General features: G+C 55.8%; 1 protein-coding gene across 1 annotated transcript in view; it reads right to left on the bottom strand.

Annotated features, from left to right (window-relative positions):
• Nucleotides 1-1,577: 1,577 nt before the first annotated feature.
• B4GALT5 (beta-1,4-galactosyltransferase 5) overlaps nt 1,578-20,765 on the bottom strand; it is a 33,277-nt gene continuing 14,089 nt past the window's right edge. Inside the window, exons 2-9 of the mRNA XM_036395709.2 lie at nt 11,528-11,662; nt 8,912-9,025; nt 8,036-8,160; nt 7,512-7,628; nt 6,613-6,800; nt 6,263-6,385; nt 5,637-5,738; nt 1,578-4,530 (exon numbers count right to left, since the gene is read on the bottom strand). Of these exons, the coding sequence (XP_036251602.2) occupies nt 4,383-4,530; nt 5,637-5,738; nt 6,263-6,385; nt 6,613-6,800; nt 7,512-7,628; nt 8,036-8,160; nt 8,912-9,025; nt 11,528-11,662 (1,052 nt within the window). The 3' untranslated portion in view covers nt 1,578-4,382. The remainder of the gene's footprint in view (nt 4,531-5,636; nt 5,739-6,262; nt 6,386-6,612; nt 6,801-7,511; nt 7,629-8,035; nt 8,161-8,911; nt 9,026-11,527; nt 11,663-20,765) is intronic.

The raw sequence follows: 20,765 nt of genomic DNA, 5'->3' as shown, positions 1-20,765 counted from the left end.
CAGCTGTTGATAACAAAGCCCCTGACACACACAGGTACCCGGCGTGGATCCGAGGCTGTCACCCCATTAATTGGCATTAATAATGCCATTAGCTGCTGTAATGCCATGGAGGGCAGCAGCGCTGGGACGAGCGTGGGGAGGCGCACGGCACCTGTCGCAAGGTGGCCCGCGGGTTCATGGCCACCCGAGCGTGCTGCGCAGTGAGCGGGGGCCCCAGTCCTGCGGGTGGTTGCGCAAGGGGGTTCCGAAGGTGCCACCGCACCCGCGGCCCTCGGACTGTCCCCGCGGCTCGAGGCAGCGCCGATGGAGAGGATTCCCCAGCCGAGTGTCCGGGCATCCTGTGGCTCTCCCGGGTGACCAGCCCGGCCTGTTTGGCTCAGCCACCGCGGCCCATCCGCATCCCCGCCAGCGGGGTGAGGGACCAGCCCCCGCTGCCCACGGGGAGAGCTCTGGCTTCACCCGGGGGATGCCAGGTGAGTCGCTGCTTTCCCCCTTCCTGCTGCTGTCGGTACTAACCGTGGGAGAACAGCAGCAAGAGGGAGATGCCCCCTCTCCGTCAGTGGGTTTTTGCGAGGCTGGGGTTTTTCACACGCTGCAGAGCCGGGGATGCTGCAGCGCAGAAGGCTGAGCTGCTCTCAGCCCGCTCAGGAACGCTCTCCCTGCAGCGGGGGCTGCTCCCCGGAGTCGGGCCCTCGCAGGGCTCCTTCCCTCGGCACAGCCCACCCAAAAGGGCTCTGCTCCCCGCTCCTGTGTTTGCTGCTGGCCCAGCAAGGGCATCCCCTGGGCCACGGGCTGGGGCTTCCCTGCCCTTCTCGTTCTTCCCGCACAGGAGCACTCCCAGCGCTCTCCAGGGGCATCCACCTCCCCCAGCCGCTGCGGGGGTCACAGGGGCACAGAACCCCCTTAGCTGGGTACCCCTGGAGCACCGCGGGCGTTCCCCGGGCAGGTCAGGAGCCCTCAGCACTGCAGGAGCCCCGGGGCAGCGCGGCCGCCTGGGCAGGGCTGGAAGGAGCCCGGCACCCCCCGGCTCCAGCCCAGCGCCGCGGGTGGGAGGAAGCTTCCCAGAAGACGGAGAGCTAAAAAAAGGCAAGGCTTGGAGCAACCCGGGGCTGCCAGCTATTTATTCTAGCATGCCTGTATGCTGCAGAGCAGGAGAAAGATATTTTAAAGCTGCTGCAAGGAAGCTTGTCTGTCTGCCTGGGTTTGTTGTCCAAAAATGCAATTACCAACAGTCCCCAGCACCAATCCTGCACCACCTTCAGCCAAGTGCCTTCCTAACACCCTAAGGCAGCCAACCCCCCCATCAGAACTACACTGAAGCAGATGCTTGGATAAAATGCTCAGGCACCAACACATCAGGAAGAGTTTGGGGAGCATTCACATCTCACACTCAATTTATTTCTGGCCAGTCCAAATGAGAAATTTCTTACCAGCTTTTAGCATCAAGGGCTCACCCTTACTGAGTCAAACTCTCATTGACACTTAACCCCTCTGGGCTTACAAACCTCACCTCCTACCAAAAAAAGCACACCCCAAGACTCTTGTTTAAAAAAAAATGAAAAAGCAAAGCACTGCAATCTCTGTTCTTGGATATGTATTTTTTACTGAAAAAATCATTCATAAATTAACAAATACAAAAATGTACAAACACATGGGTAAATAAATGTAATGACACAAAGGATTGCTTTGCTGAGAAGTGTGTGTGTGTTGTAAAACACTAATCTTCAGTGCAAAAACGTCCCCCTGGCACCTCTTAAAAACATAACAGTAAGCTCAAAAGCCATGATGATGGAAAGCTGCTGGAGAGTTTAAAGCCACTTCTGATGGTGAGGGGCCTGAAGTGCGCGGCCGATGCTCAGATGGTACCTCCCTTAGAGAAGCAGAGCTTTATGGAGAATTAACTGTCAATAAATAGTTTTGCAAATAAAACCCACATGGCTCATTTAAAAAAAATAAATCAGCATCGCACAGGACCCGCCCTCCAGCAGGGCTGAGTGACGGCGCTGACGTGGAAGGGGCAAACGAGTGGCCTTGTCGAACTTCAGCTGCCAGAATATGTACAAGTTCTCCTTAATACAAGAATTTTTACACCATAACAGCACATGCGCTTGACAGTATGTTTTTAACAGTTACATTTACTATACAGTATTTGACATAGCTGATAAGATTAACAGTGCACATTTTCAGATAATCCACATTTTAAAAAGGGAAAAAAACCTCAACATGGTTAGAAGGAAGGATGGGATGCTGCTGGGGATGGACCCTTCTGTGCCAACCGCAGAGTGCAGTTCTGAGCAGAGGTAACGGCTTTTGTTCCACACCAGGTGCGCCGGGTGTCAGGGACATGGAAGGCTGAGGATCCCAACTAAGGCAGTTCAACACTTACTCACACACACATGCATGATTCCGGGGTAGTGAACTTGGACTACTTGAAATACATTCCTTGTTTGAAGCACCATTAAACAAAGACAGGTTTCTAGCAAGGTCTCAAGATGAAAGAAAAGAGGGGCAGGGCAACGCGGGTTCAACACCCGGAAAGGGTCCACGTGAATTACAGATCAGGACTCTGAAGCAAAAGTCTTTATTGCTGTATGCGCCAGAAAAAGCAAATCCTCACCTCTGCCTATAAATAACCAGGCTGAATCCCCTCGGGAAGCGAGTTTAAAGCACATGTAAGTTCAGAGACTTTAAAACTTAGTTACAAACTCATCAGCGCTTTTCAAGGGCAGGCTCGCTGTCCTCTCATGCCGGCCGATAAGATCTGCACAAAACTTGTGTTTTCTAAACTAACGTTTTCTGGATACAGGTTAGGAATGCCCTGGGCAGTCACACCCACCACAGATGCGTATGGGGATCATACGTCCACAGAACTGAGGAAACAGTGTAAACCATGAGAAGTTAAGGAAACCGAAGGCAAACAATGCAATGAAAAGAGTTGAAGTCCTTCGGAGGTCAAGTACCCGCCCTTGTTGTGTGGAAATACAAACTAAAACCAACACCCAATGTATTTACTTTTAAGTCAGAGAGGTCCAGTGAAAGTGGTGGTGTCAGTGCTGTGTAAGGGCTGGACTGTGTCTGTGGGGACAGGGCCCAAAGTCCAGCCTGCCCACAGTGTGAAGAAAAGAGGGATGACATTGGGTGGCTGGATGGGCTGTCAGACCCAGCTCTGGCTCCCAGTCCTCCTATTTTCACGTGTCCTTCATGTCTCTCACTGAGCTGGGACCCCATCCCATGGCTGTGCCCATGCCAGTGCTGCCAGGTACCGAGGGGACAGCACAAGGTGCTGCCTGCCCCTGACAGCACCTCTGCGCCACTGGATTTACACAATAAATACAAACTAAACCAACCTCCCAAACCATTCCAGCACGTTCCAGAGTGAGGGCAAGCTGCTGTGGGGAGGGCTCAATGGGAGCAGTGGCTCCATCCCAGCCCCCCCGGGCTCAGCCCTGCTGTCAGTGGGACACAGAGCCACAGCCACGGGACTGCCTTCCACAGGGCTTTTGGACTCATTTGCACATCACTTTGCAAAAGTGACAGAAACGGGAGGGTTTGTAATAAATATTCCCATTTCCTCACCCTCCCTGGAACAAGCCAGCCCTGTGGTTTCTGGAATGAGTGATGACCCAGCTGTATCTCTCACCCACTGCACTGGAAGGTTCTGGGCCCTGGCCCACAAACATTTCTGCAAATGCCCAGCTGGGATCATGCGAGCAGGCTCACTGGCTTAAAAGGGAACACCTTGCACACGTACAGTGATGCTCACACAAGTGTTTTCAGAACTCAGGACTAAAATGAGTGACCGTATGTAAACCTCTCGCTTGGACTTGAGCCATAGGAGAAAAAATAAAAAGGGGCGATTTACACAGCATATTTACACTTACACTTCTTTAAGAAGCGATTCTGTTGTATGTACTTCAAGCAGGTCATTTAAAAAACCCCACAGACATAGAAGAATGGCATCAGAAATCGTCTGATCTCCCACCAGGGCAGTTGCCAACCAAATTGCTCGCAACGTTCACTGTCAAGAAGCCAGAGTCCCTCAGCTGAGCTGCTTCCCGGAGGAGAAAGCACATCCCAGGAGAGTCCCAGTGCCAGAGATTGCTAGAGGAGGAATGTGGAGACGAGAGCAGCAGGTCGAACTGTTGTCCTGAAACCCAGAAAGCAAGTGGCAGAAAAAATAAAGAGACTGCTGAGCTCGCTGCCCAGGTATCGGTCTGGATTGGTACAGCTAGGGCAATTTGTGCGTGCACTTTCAGCCTCATTCTCCAAAATACTGTGATCCTTCATTCGACAAAGTGTTGCTTGTCCTCAATAACCCTTGGAAAGGAAAGTCTAGCGTGGTGCTTTCTTGGTGGAGGGCAGAGCAAAGTTATTTTCTGCTCTTAATATTCGGTCACCAGAGCCAGCTCCGGTGTCAGGTTAACAGTGATGTTCTTATACAAGGCGTCATATGTGACGTTTGGAAAGTAGTTCAAGTTATTGAGGCCGTCCAGGGCTTGCCTTTCTTTTGACTTCCTCAGCAAGGCGTACCTGTGCAACGAGAACCAGAGGCCAGAGTCACTTCCACGGATCTCCCAGCACCTGCAAACTCCTCCCAGGGCTACCAGAACACCTCTAAAAGAGCCAGGCCCAGGAGTAGCTGCAAAACAATGGACTTCTGAGTCCTTAATAAAGGTAACCATCACATTTAAATACCCTGTGTAAATAAATATCAGAAAATTCCAGAAAAGTCCATCCCTTGATAAAGGGCAAAATGCTCACCAGCAAGCATTCAGCTGCCAGCACAACCTGTGGCACCTGCCCAAAGCCTGCAGGTCCCATCCCCAGGAGGGGGCTCAGCCTGGGGGCCCTGCCAAGCCCATCTTCCACACCATCCCAGAGAGACACAGCTGAGGGGGGATGTGGTCCTTGCCACCTTTATGAAACCAGACATGGACAAGAACAGAATGGCTTTAGCCTGAAGGATGGGGGCGAGGAAGTAAAACCAGCAGAATGGTGATATAGGGAAGGAAACTGCAGCTGGTGCACAAAACCAGCCTCAAACACATTGAGAGGCAGCTTGAGGAAACAGAAAGAGGAGGGTTGGGAGAGGAAAATAGGCAGAAATATCTCAGCAGGACAGTGACTCCCTTCAGCACAGCACTGGGGGCCTGGAGGCCCCAGGGTGAGTGGGAGCTGGGCTAAGACCTGGGCACAGAGAAGGGACCAGGGAAGGGTGGGGCAGGGGAAGGTGCAGGGTGAGAACAAAGGGGGAAGTACCAGGAACCAGAGCTCAGTCCCACGGCATTATCAGCCTGCCATGCTTCACTGGTTTGACTAAATATGTTCTTTTTAAACCAAAAGCAACTTCTCTTTTTCAAGAGTGAAGTAAGAGAAGCATCTCTGACTGGCTGCATTCTGTCCAACAGAGAAATGAAAAGTAGGGCTAAAGATGGAAACCCAAATGGAAACACCCCCAAAAATGAGTCTGCTGCAAAAGAAGACCAGCAGATAACTCAAATCTCAGCAGCAGCAGCCTACAGCCCCTCTGCAGAACAGAGCTTGCACTGCTTGTCCAGCAGCTGCTCAGCTACAAGTGTTAATTCCTGAAGTTGTTTGTGAAAGATGTATTAGGATTCTTAAAAAAATTTACTTGCCTTCCTAGGAACTGCACTTCACCCCGATGATGGTGGGGAATTGATTTGTATTTCCCTGTGTCTCCTTCTGGTCGAGTCACCGAGTAGCCTGCATACTGCACTCTGCATTAGAAAGGGGAGAAATAAAATAAACAAAAAATAATCACCCGTTGTGTTTGCTGTGCTGGCAGTGCTTCCAGGGCTGCAGTCAGAGCTCCTGGGGCTCTGGCCATGGCTCAGCCTTCCCATCCACGGAGCAGCCACACAAACCTCCCGCTGCCCTGGGCTCAGGCACGTCCCACAGCACCTCAGGGCCCCGCTCAGCAGCAGCGTGGGACACAGCACAGAGCCAGCACTCCTCTGCTTCCCACACACTGCCCTGCAGGCTGCAGCAGCCCCTGCCCATGGAGCCAGCACAGCCAGGGCAGGCACAGCCAGCCCAGCCCCTCTCTGGGGTGGCAATTGTCCCCTCAGAGCACTCAGAGCCCCTGTCTGGGGTGGCAATTGTCCCCTCAGAGCCCCTGCCCGGGGTGGCAATTGTCCCCTCAGAGCACTCAGTGCCCCTGCCCGGGGTGGCAATTGTCCCCTCAGAGCACCCAGTGCCAGGCTCAGCTCACAAACCACCACGGGGCCCACGGGGCCCGTACCTGTTCCAGAGGTCGTCATCCTCACCACCCCAGCCCCAGAAGGCGTTGGGGAACCCGTTGATCTTCTGGAACTGCTCGACAGTGAGGCCACTCACGCCCCCGAAGAACTCGTTGTACGGGAGCCTGAGCAGGAGAGAAGGGTCAGGGCAGAGCCCCCCTGCATGGGGCTCTCCCACCTGCCCTGGGAAAGCCCCAACCCTGAGGATGCTCTCTGACATTCCCTCTCATGCTCCCTTTGCACAAAGCCTGAGAAAAAACCCAGACTCATTCTCTGCCTTAAAAATCGATAAATGAAATCTATCAGTGTGTCCTCAGCAGTTGTGGCAGCAGGGAGGAAGAAGAGTGCTTACAGGTACATGTACTTATCCAGCTTGGCTGCAAAGTGCCTGGGCATCTGCCCACAGCCGTAGTAGTTGCGGTCGTTCTCTGGTATGTGGTCCACGTCGTGGAAGATGAGGCAGTCCCAGTCCAGGTCCTTCATTGCTTCCCGAAAGCCAACGTTGAAGAGCATGGCACGGTTGAAGGGTTGGTTTCCAGCCTGGCAGGGAGAAAGTTCCTTCTCAAGAGGAGTCCCTGCAGTTCTTGCTCTGTGTGTGTTCCCAGCCCTGCCTAGAAAACTGCAGAGGGCAACCAGGTCCCATACTGGGACCATGAAAGAAGTGATGTATTGGAGCAGACCAGTGAGATCAACCAACACTGGAATATTCGATTTACAATACAGGAGTAAAAATAAAGTTGCCAAGGCCTCGTTTCTCAGACACTTGGAAAAAACCCCAATTTTGATCAATCTGTTTTAGCTAGAGCTAAATATGGAGGCACATTTACCGTGTGGATGAAGCCAAGCAGCCTAAGTGAGAGGTCCATGTACACATGAAATAAGAGTCATGTTCTACATGAAATGCTTAACTCTGGTCAGGTCATTCCTGTGCCTGGGGGATGCTGCCTGGAACCACTGCAGGGATATACAAAAAAACTGCAGCATTGTCTGAACTGCAAATACCTGGTCCAAAGCTTTTTTTAAAAAATAACTCCTACTAAACAGAATTTTAAAAATAAAACAGCAACAAAAATCCCCAATTTCTGTTTTTCATGTAAAACCAGTAACTTCTGGGCACCAGTAATCTCTTAGCTGTGCCACTTTTAGACAGAACAGGACGACTTAGACATTGCAGCATGAGCCTGCACCTGGCACGTCAGAAGTGTGACCTGGCAGGGACAGGGCAGAGCTGTGCCTGCCCCCTGCTCTCACCTGCTCCACGACGTAGAAGGCGAACTGCAAACGCTGCCGCTGCAGCATGGGAATGAGGTGTCTGAAGAGGACGGGCAGGTGCTCGTAGCGATTGCGGAATGGGATCAGGATCGCCACCTGAGAGCAGAGAACAGGCCCTTACCCACTGACCCCGGGCTGGGCAGCAGCTGGGCTGGGCTGGGCTTAGAGGAGCAGGAGCAGCACTAACCAAGCACTCTAAGGTCTCCCATGCAGAGCAGCCTTAAACCCTCCCAACTTCCAAAACATGGATTTCCTACTCAATTTTTGAGGAATTGTTGCTTTGGAAAAATTCAGTGTCACCTTGAGAAGGGAGACCTGCAGTGCCCCCTTGCCCTCTCTGCCCAGCACTGGGGACAGTGAAGCAGCCCTCGAGTTCACTATTCCTTCCCTGGGCACTGCATTGCCACAGTTGAGAGCTCCTCCCATCGCTGCAGAGGTGCTCCCATGAACACCCTCCTGCTGCCCACAGGAGCAGCACACGGGGCTGCCCAGCTCCCAGTTACCTTCCAGCGAGGCAGGCAGTCACTCGGCTTCCAGTGCCCTCCCAGCTTGATGGAAGGGTCTTTGGAGAAGAACTGGTGGATGTCCTCCATGGTGATCTCGCTCATATTTACATCAATGGGGCCCTCTGTGGAGCAGGAGAAGCAGAGAGGTGAGGACCTGCTGTGGTGCTGGGGCAGCACTTGCTGCATGCCTGTCCTCCATCCCCAGCACTCAGCTGCTTTTCTCCAGCACCAGCAAAAGCAATCAGGAAATGCTGCTGGTGTAACACCTCAGCCTCCTCAGCCTTTGTGGCTGCTGTTGGATGCAGCTCTCCACGTGAGCCCCACTCCAGGGGCACCCCTCTGCTCCTCCCTGCGTGTTTCCAGCAGACTAAACCCCCCACCTCAGCAGAGAGCATTCCTCCCTTTGGAAACATTTGCCCCCAAAGCCCAGTTTTCCCCCTGAGGGCAGCTTTGGTGGGAGCATTTCCCCCGGGGGCCCAGCCCATGTCGCACAGCAGCCCCGGCACAGCTCGGGGCTGGGCCTGGCAGCACTGCCGAGGCACAGGGAGCCACCCCGCCGTCACTGCCCCTGGAAAAGGGCTGGCAGAGCCTTTCCACCGGCTCCCAGCACACAATCCCTCTTTTGTTTGTGTTTGCCAGGCAATGGGCTCCTACTTCAGCAGGGAGACATGCCTCCGACACAGCAGGGATTAATTCCTGAGGGTGGGTAAACAATGATTTCCCAGGAGGGAGCTGGCTCTGAACAGTGCTCCCATTCATCCCTAGGTGCCTGGCAGGGAAAGGTGCAATGGTGGTGAGGCTGGGAATGCCACTGAGAGCCCTCCAAAGCCATGGGGAGCAGGAGGGGGCACGGGGTGACAGGATGCCACTCACTCATAGAAGGGAGCCTCTCAGGACAGGTATTGTTGGGGAAGTAGGTAAAGTCTTCAGGAAGAAACGTTGTGGCTTGCAGAAGGGTGTCATTGTGGCTCAGATCAAGAGGATAATCTGGGAGGAAAAAAAAAATAGAGAAGCTTTCACCTGAGCTATAGATCTGTTATTTCCAGCCACCTCCCCATGCTACTGCAAGCAGACTCCAAAGTCAACCACAGCTGAGGATGTCCCCAACAGCACAGCTGTGTCCCCAGTGGAACGGGCTCTGGCCTTGCAACCCAGCTGGGTGCTCATCCCCATCCTGGGACAGGTGCCTACAGGAGCCCCAGCAGCCTTAGCACCACACCAAAGAAAGGTTTGCATTTTCTGGCCAAAGGAGGAATTTTGATCATCCAAAGGAGCACGTGACTCTTGAAAGGAAAAGCTACCAGTGCCTTGTCCCTGAAGGACCCTGGCACAGCAAGGGGATATGTGCTCCTCCAGCAGGTCTGTTCCCAACAGGAAAGAGGCAAGTCCCCAGGCAGGTCTCAATGCCAGCTAGAACTGCCAGTGCAGTATCCTCCACAGGGCAATCCTGCCTGGAATCCTCCTCAAAGGATCAATAAAAACTCTCACATTACACGCAGACTTCCCTCTGCTCCCTGCAAGAGCAGAGGAGCCCCCGAGCTCCCAATTCCCCTTTAACACCCTTGAACCTCCCGGGCAGCACTCCCAGCCTGCTGCACCTGAGGATGCCCGAAGGTTCTCCACCTGAACAAGCTGTGGGCGCTAGTATGTAACATCACGGCAGTAACGTTGTTTATTCACTCAAGTAAACAGTATCCAAACTATCTCAAAACTCAAGATGGGCTGTACACAGAGCCTAAGGGCTTCTCAAGTAGGATAGAGGTTATTTTGGATGCTTGATACTGTTCCAAATTTCCAGAAGCAATTTTCCCTGTAAACTCCCATTACCAGAGCACACCCGCAGTACTCGGCCCAGGTCCCTGCCCACAGTGAAGCTCAACTGCTCTGTTTTGCACCAAGAGCTGCCTTTTTTGCTGGGTTTCCTCTTGCAGCTGTCTCAGTGCCCACAACAGTGGGCGCTCCCCAGGCAGTGACACCCACCCAGGCGCCCAAAATCAGTCAGGGAGGGAAGGCTCTGACCCCAGTGTTAATGCAGTCCTTGTGGCCACAGCACCAAGTGCCTTCCAGACGTCACCACCACCTATCCTGTGCCTGCTCTGACCTGCCTGCCAGGGAAGGTTGCCCAAGGACGGCGCACGGTGCTCATATGCGCTAAAACTGTGCTCGTGGCTGGGGCTCCTGGGGAGGGACGGTGTCCTCACGTGCCCCTGCAGCTGGGACTGACTGGGATGAGGTTCAAGCAAAGCCCAGTATGGCAGCACCAGCACTGGTGCCACTGGCACTGTGGCCACCAGCTCCCGCCTGCTGCAGGGGGACACGGGTTCCTGGATCACCTGGTGCCCCCCAGGCCACAGCCCCAGCAGGACGAAGGCTCTCCCCACTTCCAGCAGAAGCAATGAAGCATCTCACCCTCCTCCCTTCAGGGGATCAGCCACTTCCTCACCCTGCCTCTGCTTTACTTGATGTTTCCAGTCTTAAAAATAGCTCGGGGTGGCTGCCCTGGCTGACTTTGTGCAGCACAGGGGTGACCCGGGGTGTTCATCTCCTCCTAAGTCGATAATTCCCCTCCCGTGCCATCCCAGCCAGGGCACAGCTGAACTGGTGGCTGCACCTCAGCAGGCTGGGCACCAAGGACACAGCTCATACTCCCGCTAATGAGAAAATGATCCTGCCTTGTAAAACTCTGTCAGCCCCTGCTCTGCTGCTGAACCCCGGCGGGCGAGGAGCCGAGCTCCCCACGCCAGCCTGGTGCCAACAGCCCCGGCGTGTGGGGACGTGCCAGCAGGGAGGGGACAGGCTGGGTGTCACCAGCCCAGCAGCAACGCCTCACACACAGCCAGGGGCAGCTCTGCCTCCCTGCACCACACTGACAGCACAGCTCAGAGCCCCACACGCTCCTGTGTGGGGATGATGAGGGGCTGGCAGGGCGAGCCTGCGCTCCGCTCCCCACATCCTGCCCAGAGTTCAGCAGATTATTTGTGGCAGATCCCCAGCCAAGTCAGCTCGGTTCATACTCGCACGGGAAGAGTGAAGCTCACGGGCACAGGCTCCTCCACGTGCCCAGAGCCAGGGCTCTGCGCAGGCGCACGCCTGGGATGGTATTTTTTAAATATGAAACCTGATCCTTGTACTGAATTTGAAAGTGTTTACCCTCAGACTGGTTGCAGCTACAAGTTGAATTCCTGGAAAGCAAAGAGGTTTTCAGATCAAATCCCATCACTTCAGACCTTTCAAAATTTTCACTTCTTATACAAGTTAGAAGCATTTGAACTTTTTACATATATAAATAAATAAAATTTTTATATTTTGACAGTATTTCTATATATAGGGTATTTTTACATTATATATATATTTTATATATAAAAATAAAAGCTGTAGACAATTAATCAAAGCTCCCACCCGGCATTTACCAGTATAAATTAATGCCTTCAACTTAATTTTCAATGAGAATGGGACTTTGAATCAAAATTTCAGTTATTCAAGAAATACCTGAGTCATTCACACTGCTGTTCCTCTTGGCATAGGCACTGCGGACCACCTGCTCATACACCTGAGCTCCTATAGTTCGCATGTTCTCACGGATCATGATGCCTTGGGCTTGCATCATGAAGAGGTAGGTGTTCACTGCAAGGAGGAAGAAAAAGGAATATTTCCATCAGCATCAGCTTTTGTAGGGAAAAGAAATCAGGGTCTTTTGGAAGCACTGGCAGCCTCCTGTTTGATTTGAGCTCCCATGCCAGAAGGATCCCTGGGCTGCACGTGCTGCAGCAGAGCTGGGAAGGGCAGGAATTGGGCAGTGGAGGCGTAGGGCACGTGAGGGAACCCAGCTGTGACAAGGGGGATGTACCCAGCCAAACCTGACTACCAGGCTGAGAGACAGCACTGCAGCTTAACCAACAGCACCTTTGGCTGCTTAATTAGGGGGTTTAATTAGGAAATACCATTATAACAGGAAAGCCAGCTGTGTGCCTGGAGAAGGGCAGCTGTTCCAGACTGCAGCACCGAGGGCTGGCACTTGCCTGGCAGAGGCACCACAAAAAGCACCACAAAAAGCATCCCCACACCAGGCTCTGAGCCCCCAGCATGTCACACCCCTGGGCAGGCAGCAGCACAAGCCCTGGGTCCCCAGGGCAGCTCCCCAGCCACGTCTCTTCCCCCTCTCCTCTCCTGCTGACCCTGTGCCCTGGCACAGCTCAGGCTGAGCCTGATTAGGTTTCAGTTCAAGCTGACACCCAGCTGGCAGCACCAGGCCCCAAAGCAACAGCAGCAAGCACAGCCCTGTGTCCCCAGCAGCTCCCATGGCACAGCAGGACAGACACCCACAGGGGCAGCAGGACAGACACCATGCACAGCACCCCTCGCCAGTGCCACTGTGCCCGCCACAGCCCTCTTGGTGTAGTTTGAGGCTTAAGAATGAAGTGGAAAACAAAATCTTGACATGAAGATACTGAGAAGGGGCAACCTAGAATGCCTATTCTGCACTAGTAATTAAAAAACCAGGTCAAAAGACACTCCAGGAGGGATAAAGAGGGCACTGGGCCAAGGAAACAACAGAGACCCTGCTCAGAGGAGGGCAGTAGCTGATGCAATGTCACCAGGAAACACCCAGAGCAGACAGGTCATTTGTACAGCAGGCATATCACAGCCTGAAACCAGCAGCTACCAGTGCCAGGAGGGCACAGCCATGGCAGGAGCACCGGCAGCACAGGTTGGATACGGCACCGCCACAGGAGAGGGGCATCCCCACCCCGGGGTACACACCCTGCATCCCCACAGCTGCCCCCCTTCTGCACCCACACACCGAGGCAGCTCCAGAAAGGCTGCCCAGATACATTTCCCAATCCCAAATGTATTTTGTTTTCACACAGTAAATATTTGAAAGGGGGATGGAGCCCCACGTCATGCCCAGAGCCCTGCCCGGCTGCTGCCCATGCCCAGCCTCCCCCTGAGCCATGAGGAATCACTGGATTTTCAGAAAGAAGGGGGTCAACTGCATGAAGTGCTTGGCAACTAAACATCTTGAAATGCAATTTTGAATGTCCATTTCCAGCCCCTCTCTTCCCATACACGTGCCCTTTGCAGTTGGGCCAGTGATGGCACCTTAAGCCAGCGGTTACACAGCAATGAGCAGGAGCTGCCTTAGACAAAGCTCAAACCCTCTTGGCTCAGCCACCTGTTCTGGGGCCAGCTCTGGAACCAGAGTGACCTCCAGGTCAGCTGGTGGCACCTACAGCTTAAACCAGAGTGAGCTCTGGTGCAGTTTCTCAGCAAGGCCCAGCCACAGCCCTGCCTCCGGTGTGCCACGTTAAGGGTTGGTGCTTGGGGCATCTGGTCCCCAAGGCCACATCCTGCCCAGTGACAGCAGCCACCCTGCTGCTGGCACCAGGCCCTACCAGCAGGCAGCAGCAAGCAAGGCATGCACAGGGCACAGCATCCCCTGGGGCTGGGCAGGGCATGCAGCCACGGGCACAGCATCCCCTGGAGCTGGGCAGGGCATGCACAGGGCACAGCATCCCCCAGAGCCGGGCAGGGCATGCACAGGGCACAGCATCCCCTGGGGCTGGGCAGGGCATGCAGCCACGGGCACAGCATCCCCTGGGGCTGGGCAGGGCAAGCAGCCACGGGCACAGCATCCCCTGGGGCTGGGCAGGGCATGCACAGGGCACAGCATCCCCTGGGGCTGAGCAGAGCATGCAGCCACGGGCACAGCATCCCCTGGAGCTGGGCAGGGCATGCAGCCACGGGCACAGCATCCCCCAGAGCTGAGCAGAGCATGCAGCCATGGGCACAGCATCCCCCAGAGCTGAGCAGGGCAAGCAGCCACGGGCACAGCATCCCCCGGGGCTGGGCAGGGCATGCAGCCACGGGCACAGCATCCCCCAGAGCTGAGCAGAGCATGCAGCCACGGGCACAGCATCCCCTGGAGCTGGGCAGGGCATGGCAGGGCACAGCATCCCCTGGAGCTGAGCAGGGCATGGCAGGGCACAGCATCCCCTGGGGCTGGGCAGGGCATGGCAGGGCACAGCATCCCCTGGGGCTGAGCAGGGCATGCAGCCACGGGCACAGCATCCCCTGGGGCTGGGCAGGGCATGGCAGGGCACAGCATCCCCTGGAGCTGAGCAGGGCATGCAGCCACGGGCACAGCATCCCCTGGAGCTGAGCAGAGCATGCAGCCATGGGCACAGCATCCCCCAGAGCTGAGCAGAGCATGCAGCCATGGGCACAGCATCCCCCAGAGCTGAGCAGGGCAAGCAGCCACGGGCACAGCATCCCCCGGGGCTGGGCAGGGCATGGCAGGGCACAGCATCCCCTGGGGCTGGGCAGGGCATGGCAGGGCACAGCATCCCCTGGGGCTGGGCAGGGCATGCAGCCATGGGCACAGCATCCCCCGGGGCTGGGCAGGCACGGACTGAGTGGGACAGCGGCACGGCAGCCTCGGCGCCGCCTCCAGCCAGCACTGACAGCCCTCCCAAAACCCCTGAGCCTAGCCAAGAGGCAGGCACAGCTTCTCTCCTCTGCACAGAGCTATGGGGGCTGAAGCCGCTCAGCCAGGCTGCTCTCGGGCCCAGGCTGCTGCAGGAAGGGGCAGCCAGGCCGCATCTTCCAGCGCACACGGAGCTGGGTCAGCGCTGAGAAACAACTCGCTGATGCTGATCAAGTAATTTCACTTTCTACTTCATTATGCTTCTGCTTGCTGGGTAAAGCAGATCCAGGTTTGGTGAAGCATGAAAGAACAGGAGAGAAGTCAGCGTGCAATCCTGGCGAATTTGAGGAAGAGGCAGGCTTGTCGGGCGCACTGAAAGCGCCGTTTGTTCCCTGCGCGGCGCAGACGGAGCCGGGCCCCGCCACAGCCACATGACACAGCTCGCAGGGCTCCAGCGGCTGCGGGGATCCTGAGCAGACTGTCACAGCATCCCAGGGGAGCAGGCAGCAACAACACCAGCTTTGTGTCAGGCAGCACTCGCCTTTTCACATATTAACCCCTTTAAGCAGATGATTAAGGAGATACCTGGCCAAGGATGGTGTGCCATCAACACGCCAAACACCCAACATAACAGCCCCCCACGACCAGGGACCAGAGCCCCTTCTCCTACCCCCAAAACTGCCTGCGTGAGATAAGCTTCACAAACACTGTGTTTATCCAGAGCATGCAATTCTTTCAGGTCAGAAAATCGGATTTAAACCACGTTATTGTAAACATTTCACCCCCTGTACACACATGGTGCTTAGATTGGCTCCAGGGGCTTGCTGTGGCCAGGGCTGGGGCTGCACCAACATTTGGGAATCGCTGTACTGAGCTCAAATCTCACTCCTCCTCCATTTACTGCCCTTTTGATGAGCAAATTAGCCATGTTTTAAATTTATTAAGCCTGACCTGGCTGACCCTGCAGAGCCCAGGGCCCCTCTACCCAGAGGCGTTTCCCAGAGCAGATGCCCATCACCCCTGAGCATTCACTGCTGCAGACACAGACTCGTGGTGGGCTTGGCCTGAACCGTGGTTCAGCCAGAAAGCAATTCTCCCTGTTGTGATATATTGCTAATCTCATCACACAGGATGATCTCGAAAATTACATCGGCCTTCTGCCTTTCCTCCCTGTGAGCATGCGGGGCTCCAGAGCCCAGCACGGAGTGACAACAGCCTGGCTGCTGCCACTGGGCAGCTGGACAAGGACAGCATGGCAGAGGGGAGCTGTCCCTTCTCCTATTCATTTCCAGCAAATCCTCATGCCCCACGCAGAAAACAAGCAGAATTTAAGAATCCATTTACCCAAATAACTGCCTGAAGATTATTCTCGTTGGTTCATTAAAGGACAAGTCAACCCCGCTGTGATTTAAACACACGGGAAACATGACAGCTTGTCACCAGCTGGAGCAAGGCTGCACCCCAGGGCATGGCACCCCTTGGGAGGCTGCACCCTAACCTCTCTGCTCACAAGCAAACTGGGAGAGCAAGTGCTCACTCCAGCCAGCAGTGGATGCAACAACTTCAGCCAGGGAAGTAAAGTCCAATTACATAAATGAGCACTGAAGTCTTCCTGTAATCATTTCTCTGTTAGTATTTTCGGAGCACTTCTAATCAAGAAACAGCTGACTCTCCCATGGAAAATTAGTTTCATCATGATGATACATACTAGAAGAGGCAACAGGGTAATTTGCAGCTTGGGAGCTGATTTGGAAGGGGACTGACTGTGATCTGTGCCAGCCCCCGACACAGGACAGGGGCAGACCTGACACGTCCCACTCCTGACCCTGACACGGGAGCTTCCTGCAGCATCCCATCCTGCAGGGGACAGCGGGGTGCCCCGGGCTGGGGGACACAGCCCCTGCAGCCGGGGCAGGAAGAGGGGCCGAGTGCCTCACAGCAGCCCTGCACGCCTGCAGCAGCATCAGCGCCCAGCACGGCAGCCAGGCTTTCCTGAGGAAGGAGCCAGCCTTCCTCTGCTTTGAGATTTAGGGCTTTCAGTCACATTCAGCATTTTTCCCATTCATTAGTGCACTCGTGCTGCAGAAGCACAGAGGGGATGTTTGGGTTCATCGTGGTCTCACTGCTACGTGCAGCCTTCTCCTGCCAGTACCTGGAGCCCTGTATCAGCAAGGACAATCCCAGCCAGCCCCCAGAGCCCCCATTTCAACCAGCACAGTCACAAACCAATGCATCAACCAGGAAACTCCTGCTGAACACTGTGCCAGATGCTTGGAGTGGGCACAAGGCACCCAGCAGAGCTCGTGGGACACCTCACGTGGGAGATGCAGCAGTGACTGGGAAGGGGTGAGGGTCCCACAGGCAGCAGGGTGGGTGCTCAGGCCACCCTGCCAGGGCTGGGGGGTCCTGCCCGCTGCAGACACCTCCCGCAGGGCCCAGAGACAGCAAAACCAGCAGAGTCATGTCAAGGCTACGCCTTCTGCTAAGCTCTCCCCGCAGATCCCCAGCATCAATCCAGCTCCATTAGCATTAGCAATATAAAGGGGTTTAATCAAACTAAGCCTCTAAGCACTGATAGACAGTTAGGATAGTCTTAACTCATAAATAACCCAACTAGGAAAAGTAGCAGCATCCCAGTGTTAATACACCATGAGACCTCAGTCTCCATTAGCTTTCCAGTGGCACTGTATTCCCCAGACATGCTGAGTGCCAGAACAATTAAATAAGAGGTTCCTATTAGTTTTAGAGAATTTAATATTAATGCCATCACTGTTACTTAGCCCTTTGCCTCTAAATAGCACAGGAAGGAATAATTTGATACATTAAATGGTCTAAGAATTAACAGTGCAGCAGCAGCACTGAGCTGGTAATTACAAACCACTTGTTCCCAAAATTGGCAAGTTGGCAGCTTGCACGTGCACACAGCAAGCAGGAAGATGGGAGGCTAAAGTGACACTCAGTCAAAACCTGAATATGGGAAATTTGTACCTGAACTGTCTTACAGAAAAATGACCCCAGGGAAGCCTCAGGAAGGGGAGGAAAATCCATATTATACTAAGAGACTCTAAATTTTTCAGGCACACATTTAAGGTGGCAACTTCCATTTGCACTGCCACAGCTGCCTGCACAGAGGTGTTTGTGTCACTGCACTGCTTTGGGATACCCAGCAAGGGGAGCACAACATGCTCTGCACACACGGGAAAACCCAGAAGGCCAAGGGAACTCATAAAACAGCCACAGCACCAAAGCAGGCGTGGAAGGAGCTCTGCACCCCAGAGCAGGCAAGGCTGGCAGTGGGGCCAGGCCAGGTGCAGTGCCAACACGTGCCAACCCAGCCCTGAGCACGGGAGAGCCAGGAGCACACAGTTACCTGTGCACCAGGGCAGGAATGCAGGGGGGGCTGTAAAATCACACTGGGCTGTGCTGCAGCTCCTCTCTGAGGAAGGGCACAGTGACACGTGCAGCTGGAGCACAGAGCATAACAAGCACTTGCCCAAGTTAAATATTACCCTTCCTCGAGAGATTCAGACTCTCCTGCTTTAATTGCCATTCAGGAGATGCAATTGCACACGGCTGCATGTCCTGTCTATTTTCCATCCCTCCGTGCCCATCTCCAGGCAGTCTGCTCTCCCCATCCCGCTCCCTTCACCAGGATCAGCACAGAGGCTCCCCAGGAGGAGCAGAGATCCGCCGGCAGCACGTTCCGTGCAGGCAGAGCACAAACGCAGCCACCACAAATGAGCAATCAAAGGCTCTTCAGCAGGCGCTGACACCGACACCGACCCGACCTCGGGGCTGGCAGCACCGGCTGCTGCTACCACAGCAAACATTTACACTTCCAAACACTCACAGCTCGGCGCTTGCTCCTTCCGTTCATTAGGAGACAAAGGGGTGGGAATTTCTGCCTCCTGGACACCCTCCAAAGGCGCCAGGAACCCCAGGGCCTGAGCCCAGTGCTCATGTAGGATCAGGATGAACAAACAGAGGGAGAGCTTTCGTTAAGAAAAATAATAAGAATTAAGTGAATGCTTGGGCAAGCAAGGGAGAGGAAAAAACAGGCAGAACCTCCCCAGTACTGTCCTTGAAGCAGGAGGGCAGGGAAGGACATGGGGACAACTCCTCATCCCCTGTGCCATGGGAACTGGAACTGCTGCAGGAGACAAAGGAAATCCTCTACTGCAGGCAGGCCCTGCCACCAGCCTGGGCATCCTGCTCAAACAGGCAGCCACAGGACACGCAGGAAAATGGGGACATGTGGAGTGGAGCTGCCGAGGAAATGCAGTCAATAGGGAGTTCACCAGTGCTGTCCTTCAGCTGGAAGCAATCTAGAATACAGTCAGACCACAGCAGAGAACAGGAGACAGGTGGGATTCAGATTTTAAATTTCTATACACATCAAACACCAGTTAAATAGATTTTGAAATCATTGTTTTGTTAGTCTTCCAAATTAGGAGATTATACCCATTGGAGAGTACCCATTGGAAACTATCAAAAAATAACTTAAGAGTAATGGATCTACTGACTCAGTTCACACACCACAAACTGCACTGCCTGGAGTTTTAACACCCTGACTTTGCTGGAGAAAAAGAGAACAGGTTCTGTTGTTTTGGCTATTCCTCCCTCAAAAAAACCACAGACCTGATTTTTCAAGCATGTTCTACAAGTTCAGCATGGCTGAACAAAAAGGGTTATCACATGCACAGCCGCATGTCTGCTGCAAGGGAGCCGTTCCAAGGGGGTCCGAGAGGCTGTTCCAGGTCAGTGCTTTGCCTGTCACACCCGGCTGGCCCGGGCTGCGAGGAGGAGCACACGGGACAGGGGCTGCGAGGGGCGGCACACGGGGCAGGGGCTGCGAGGAGGAGCACACGGGACAGGGGCTGCGAGGAGGAGCACACGGGACAGGGGCTGCGAGGGGCGGCACACGGGGCAGGGGCTGCGAGGGGCGGCACACGGGACAGGGGCTGCGAGGGGCGGCACACGGGGCAGGGGCTGCGAGGGGGAGCACACGGGGCAGGGGCTGCGCTCGCCCGGGGCACACGGGGCTGGGGCTGCGAGGAGGAGCACACGGGGCAGGGGCTGCGAGGGGCGGCACACGGGGCAGGGGCTGCGAGGGGCGGCACACGGGGCTGGGGCTGCGAGGGGGAGCACACGGGACAGGGGCTGCGAGGGGCAGCACACGGGACAGGGGCTGCGAGGAGGAGCACACGGGACAGGGGCTGCGAGGGGCGGCACACGGGGCAGGGGCTGCGAGGGGCGGCACACGGGGCAGGGGCTGCGAGGGGCGGCACACGGGGCAGGGGCTGCGAGGGGCGGCACACGGGGCAGGGGCTGCGAGGGGCGGCACACGGGACAGGGGCTGCGAGGGGCGGCACACGGGGCAGGGGCTGCGAGGGGCGGCACACGGGGCAGGGGCTGCGAGGGGCGGCACACGGGGCAGGGGCTGCGAGGAGGAGCACACGGGGCAGGGGCTGCGAGGGGCGGCACACGGGGCAGGGGCTGCGAGGAGGAGCACACGGGGCTGGGGCTGCGAGGGGGAGCACACGGGGCAGGGGCTGCGAGGGGGAGCACACGGGGCAGGGGCTGCGAGGAGGAGCACACGGGACAGGGGCTGCGAGGGGCGGCACACGGGGCAGGGGCTGCGAGGGGCGGCACACGGGGCAGGGGCTGCGAGGGGGAGCACACGGGGCAGGGGCTGCGAGGGGGAGCACACGGGGCAGGGGCTGCGAGGGGGAGCACACGGGGCAGGGGCTGCGCTCGCCCGGCCGCGCACGGGGCAGGGCGGTGCCGCAGCATCCAGGAGAGCGGGCGCTCCCCGCTCCGTTCAGCGAGACCCGCGGCACAACTCCCAGTGCCATTTACGGCTAGAGCACGGTCCAGCGTGTCCTATCTACATCGTCTGAAAAAGCAGCTCGGGAAAAGCCCTGCTCCCAGCCGAGCTCGCCCACGATGCGTGCGGCCCAGGGGACCCGCACGGGGTGGATCCCAGGGCAGGGATTCTCATCCCCGAGGAGCGCTGGCCTGTACCGAGCCTGGCCCTGTCTCCGAGCTCCGCAGGGCAGCTGGGGACACCCAGCAGCCGCCAGGGAGGGGCACGGCAGGGGCAGAGTGTGCCACCCCGCCCGGCTCGCCCTGTGCACACCCAGGACTGCCCTGCTCGGCGGGACACGGCCACCTGCAGCAGCCGTGGCCTCTGACCTGACTTGAACCTGCTGCTTCCACTCTCACCGGGGCTAAACGGCCCAGAGCCAGGCCCCTCTCTGCAATGCCACGCGGCAATAAAGCATCCCAAGCTGCCTCAGCCCT

Source organism: Molothrus ater, chromosome 17 (assembly GCF_012460135.2).
Source record: "Molothrus ater isolate BHLD 08-10-18 breed brown headed cowbird chromosome 17, BPBGC_Mater_1.1, whole genome shotgun sequence".
In the NCBI taxonomy this organism is placed as follows: domain Eukaryota; kingdom Metazoa; phylum Chordata; class Aves; order Passeriformes; family Icteridae; genus Molothrus; species Molothrus ater.
The sequence above is the reverse complement of the archived record's forward strand: the minus strand, read 5'-3'. Positions and strand labels throughout refer to the sequence as shown.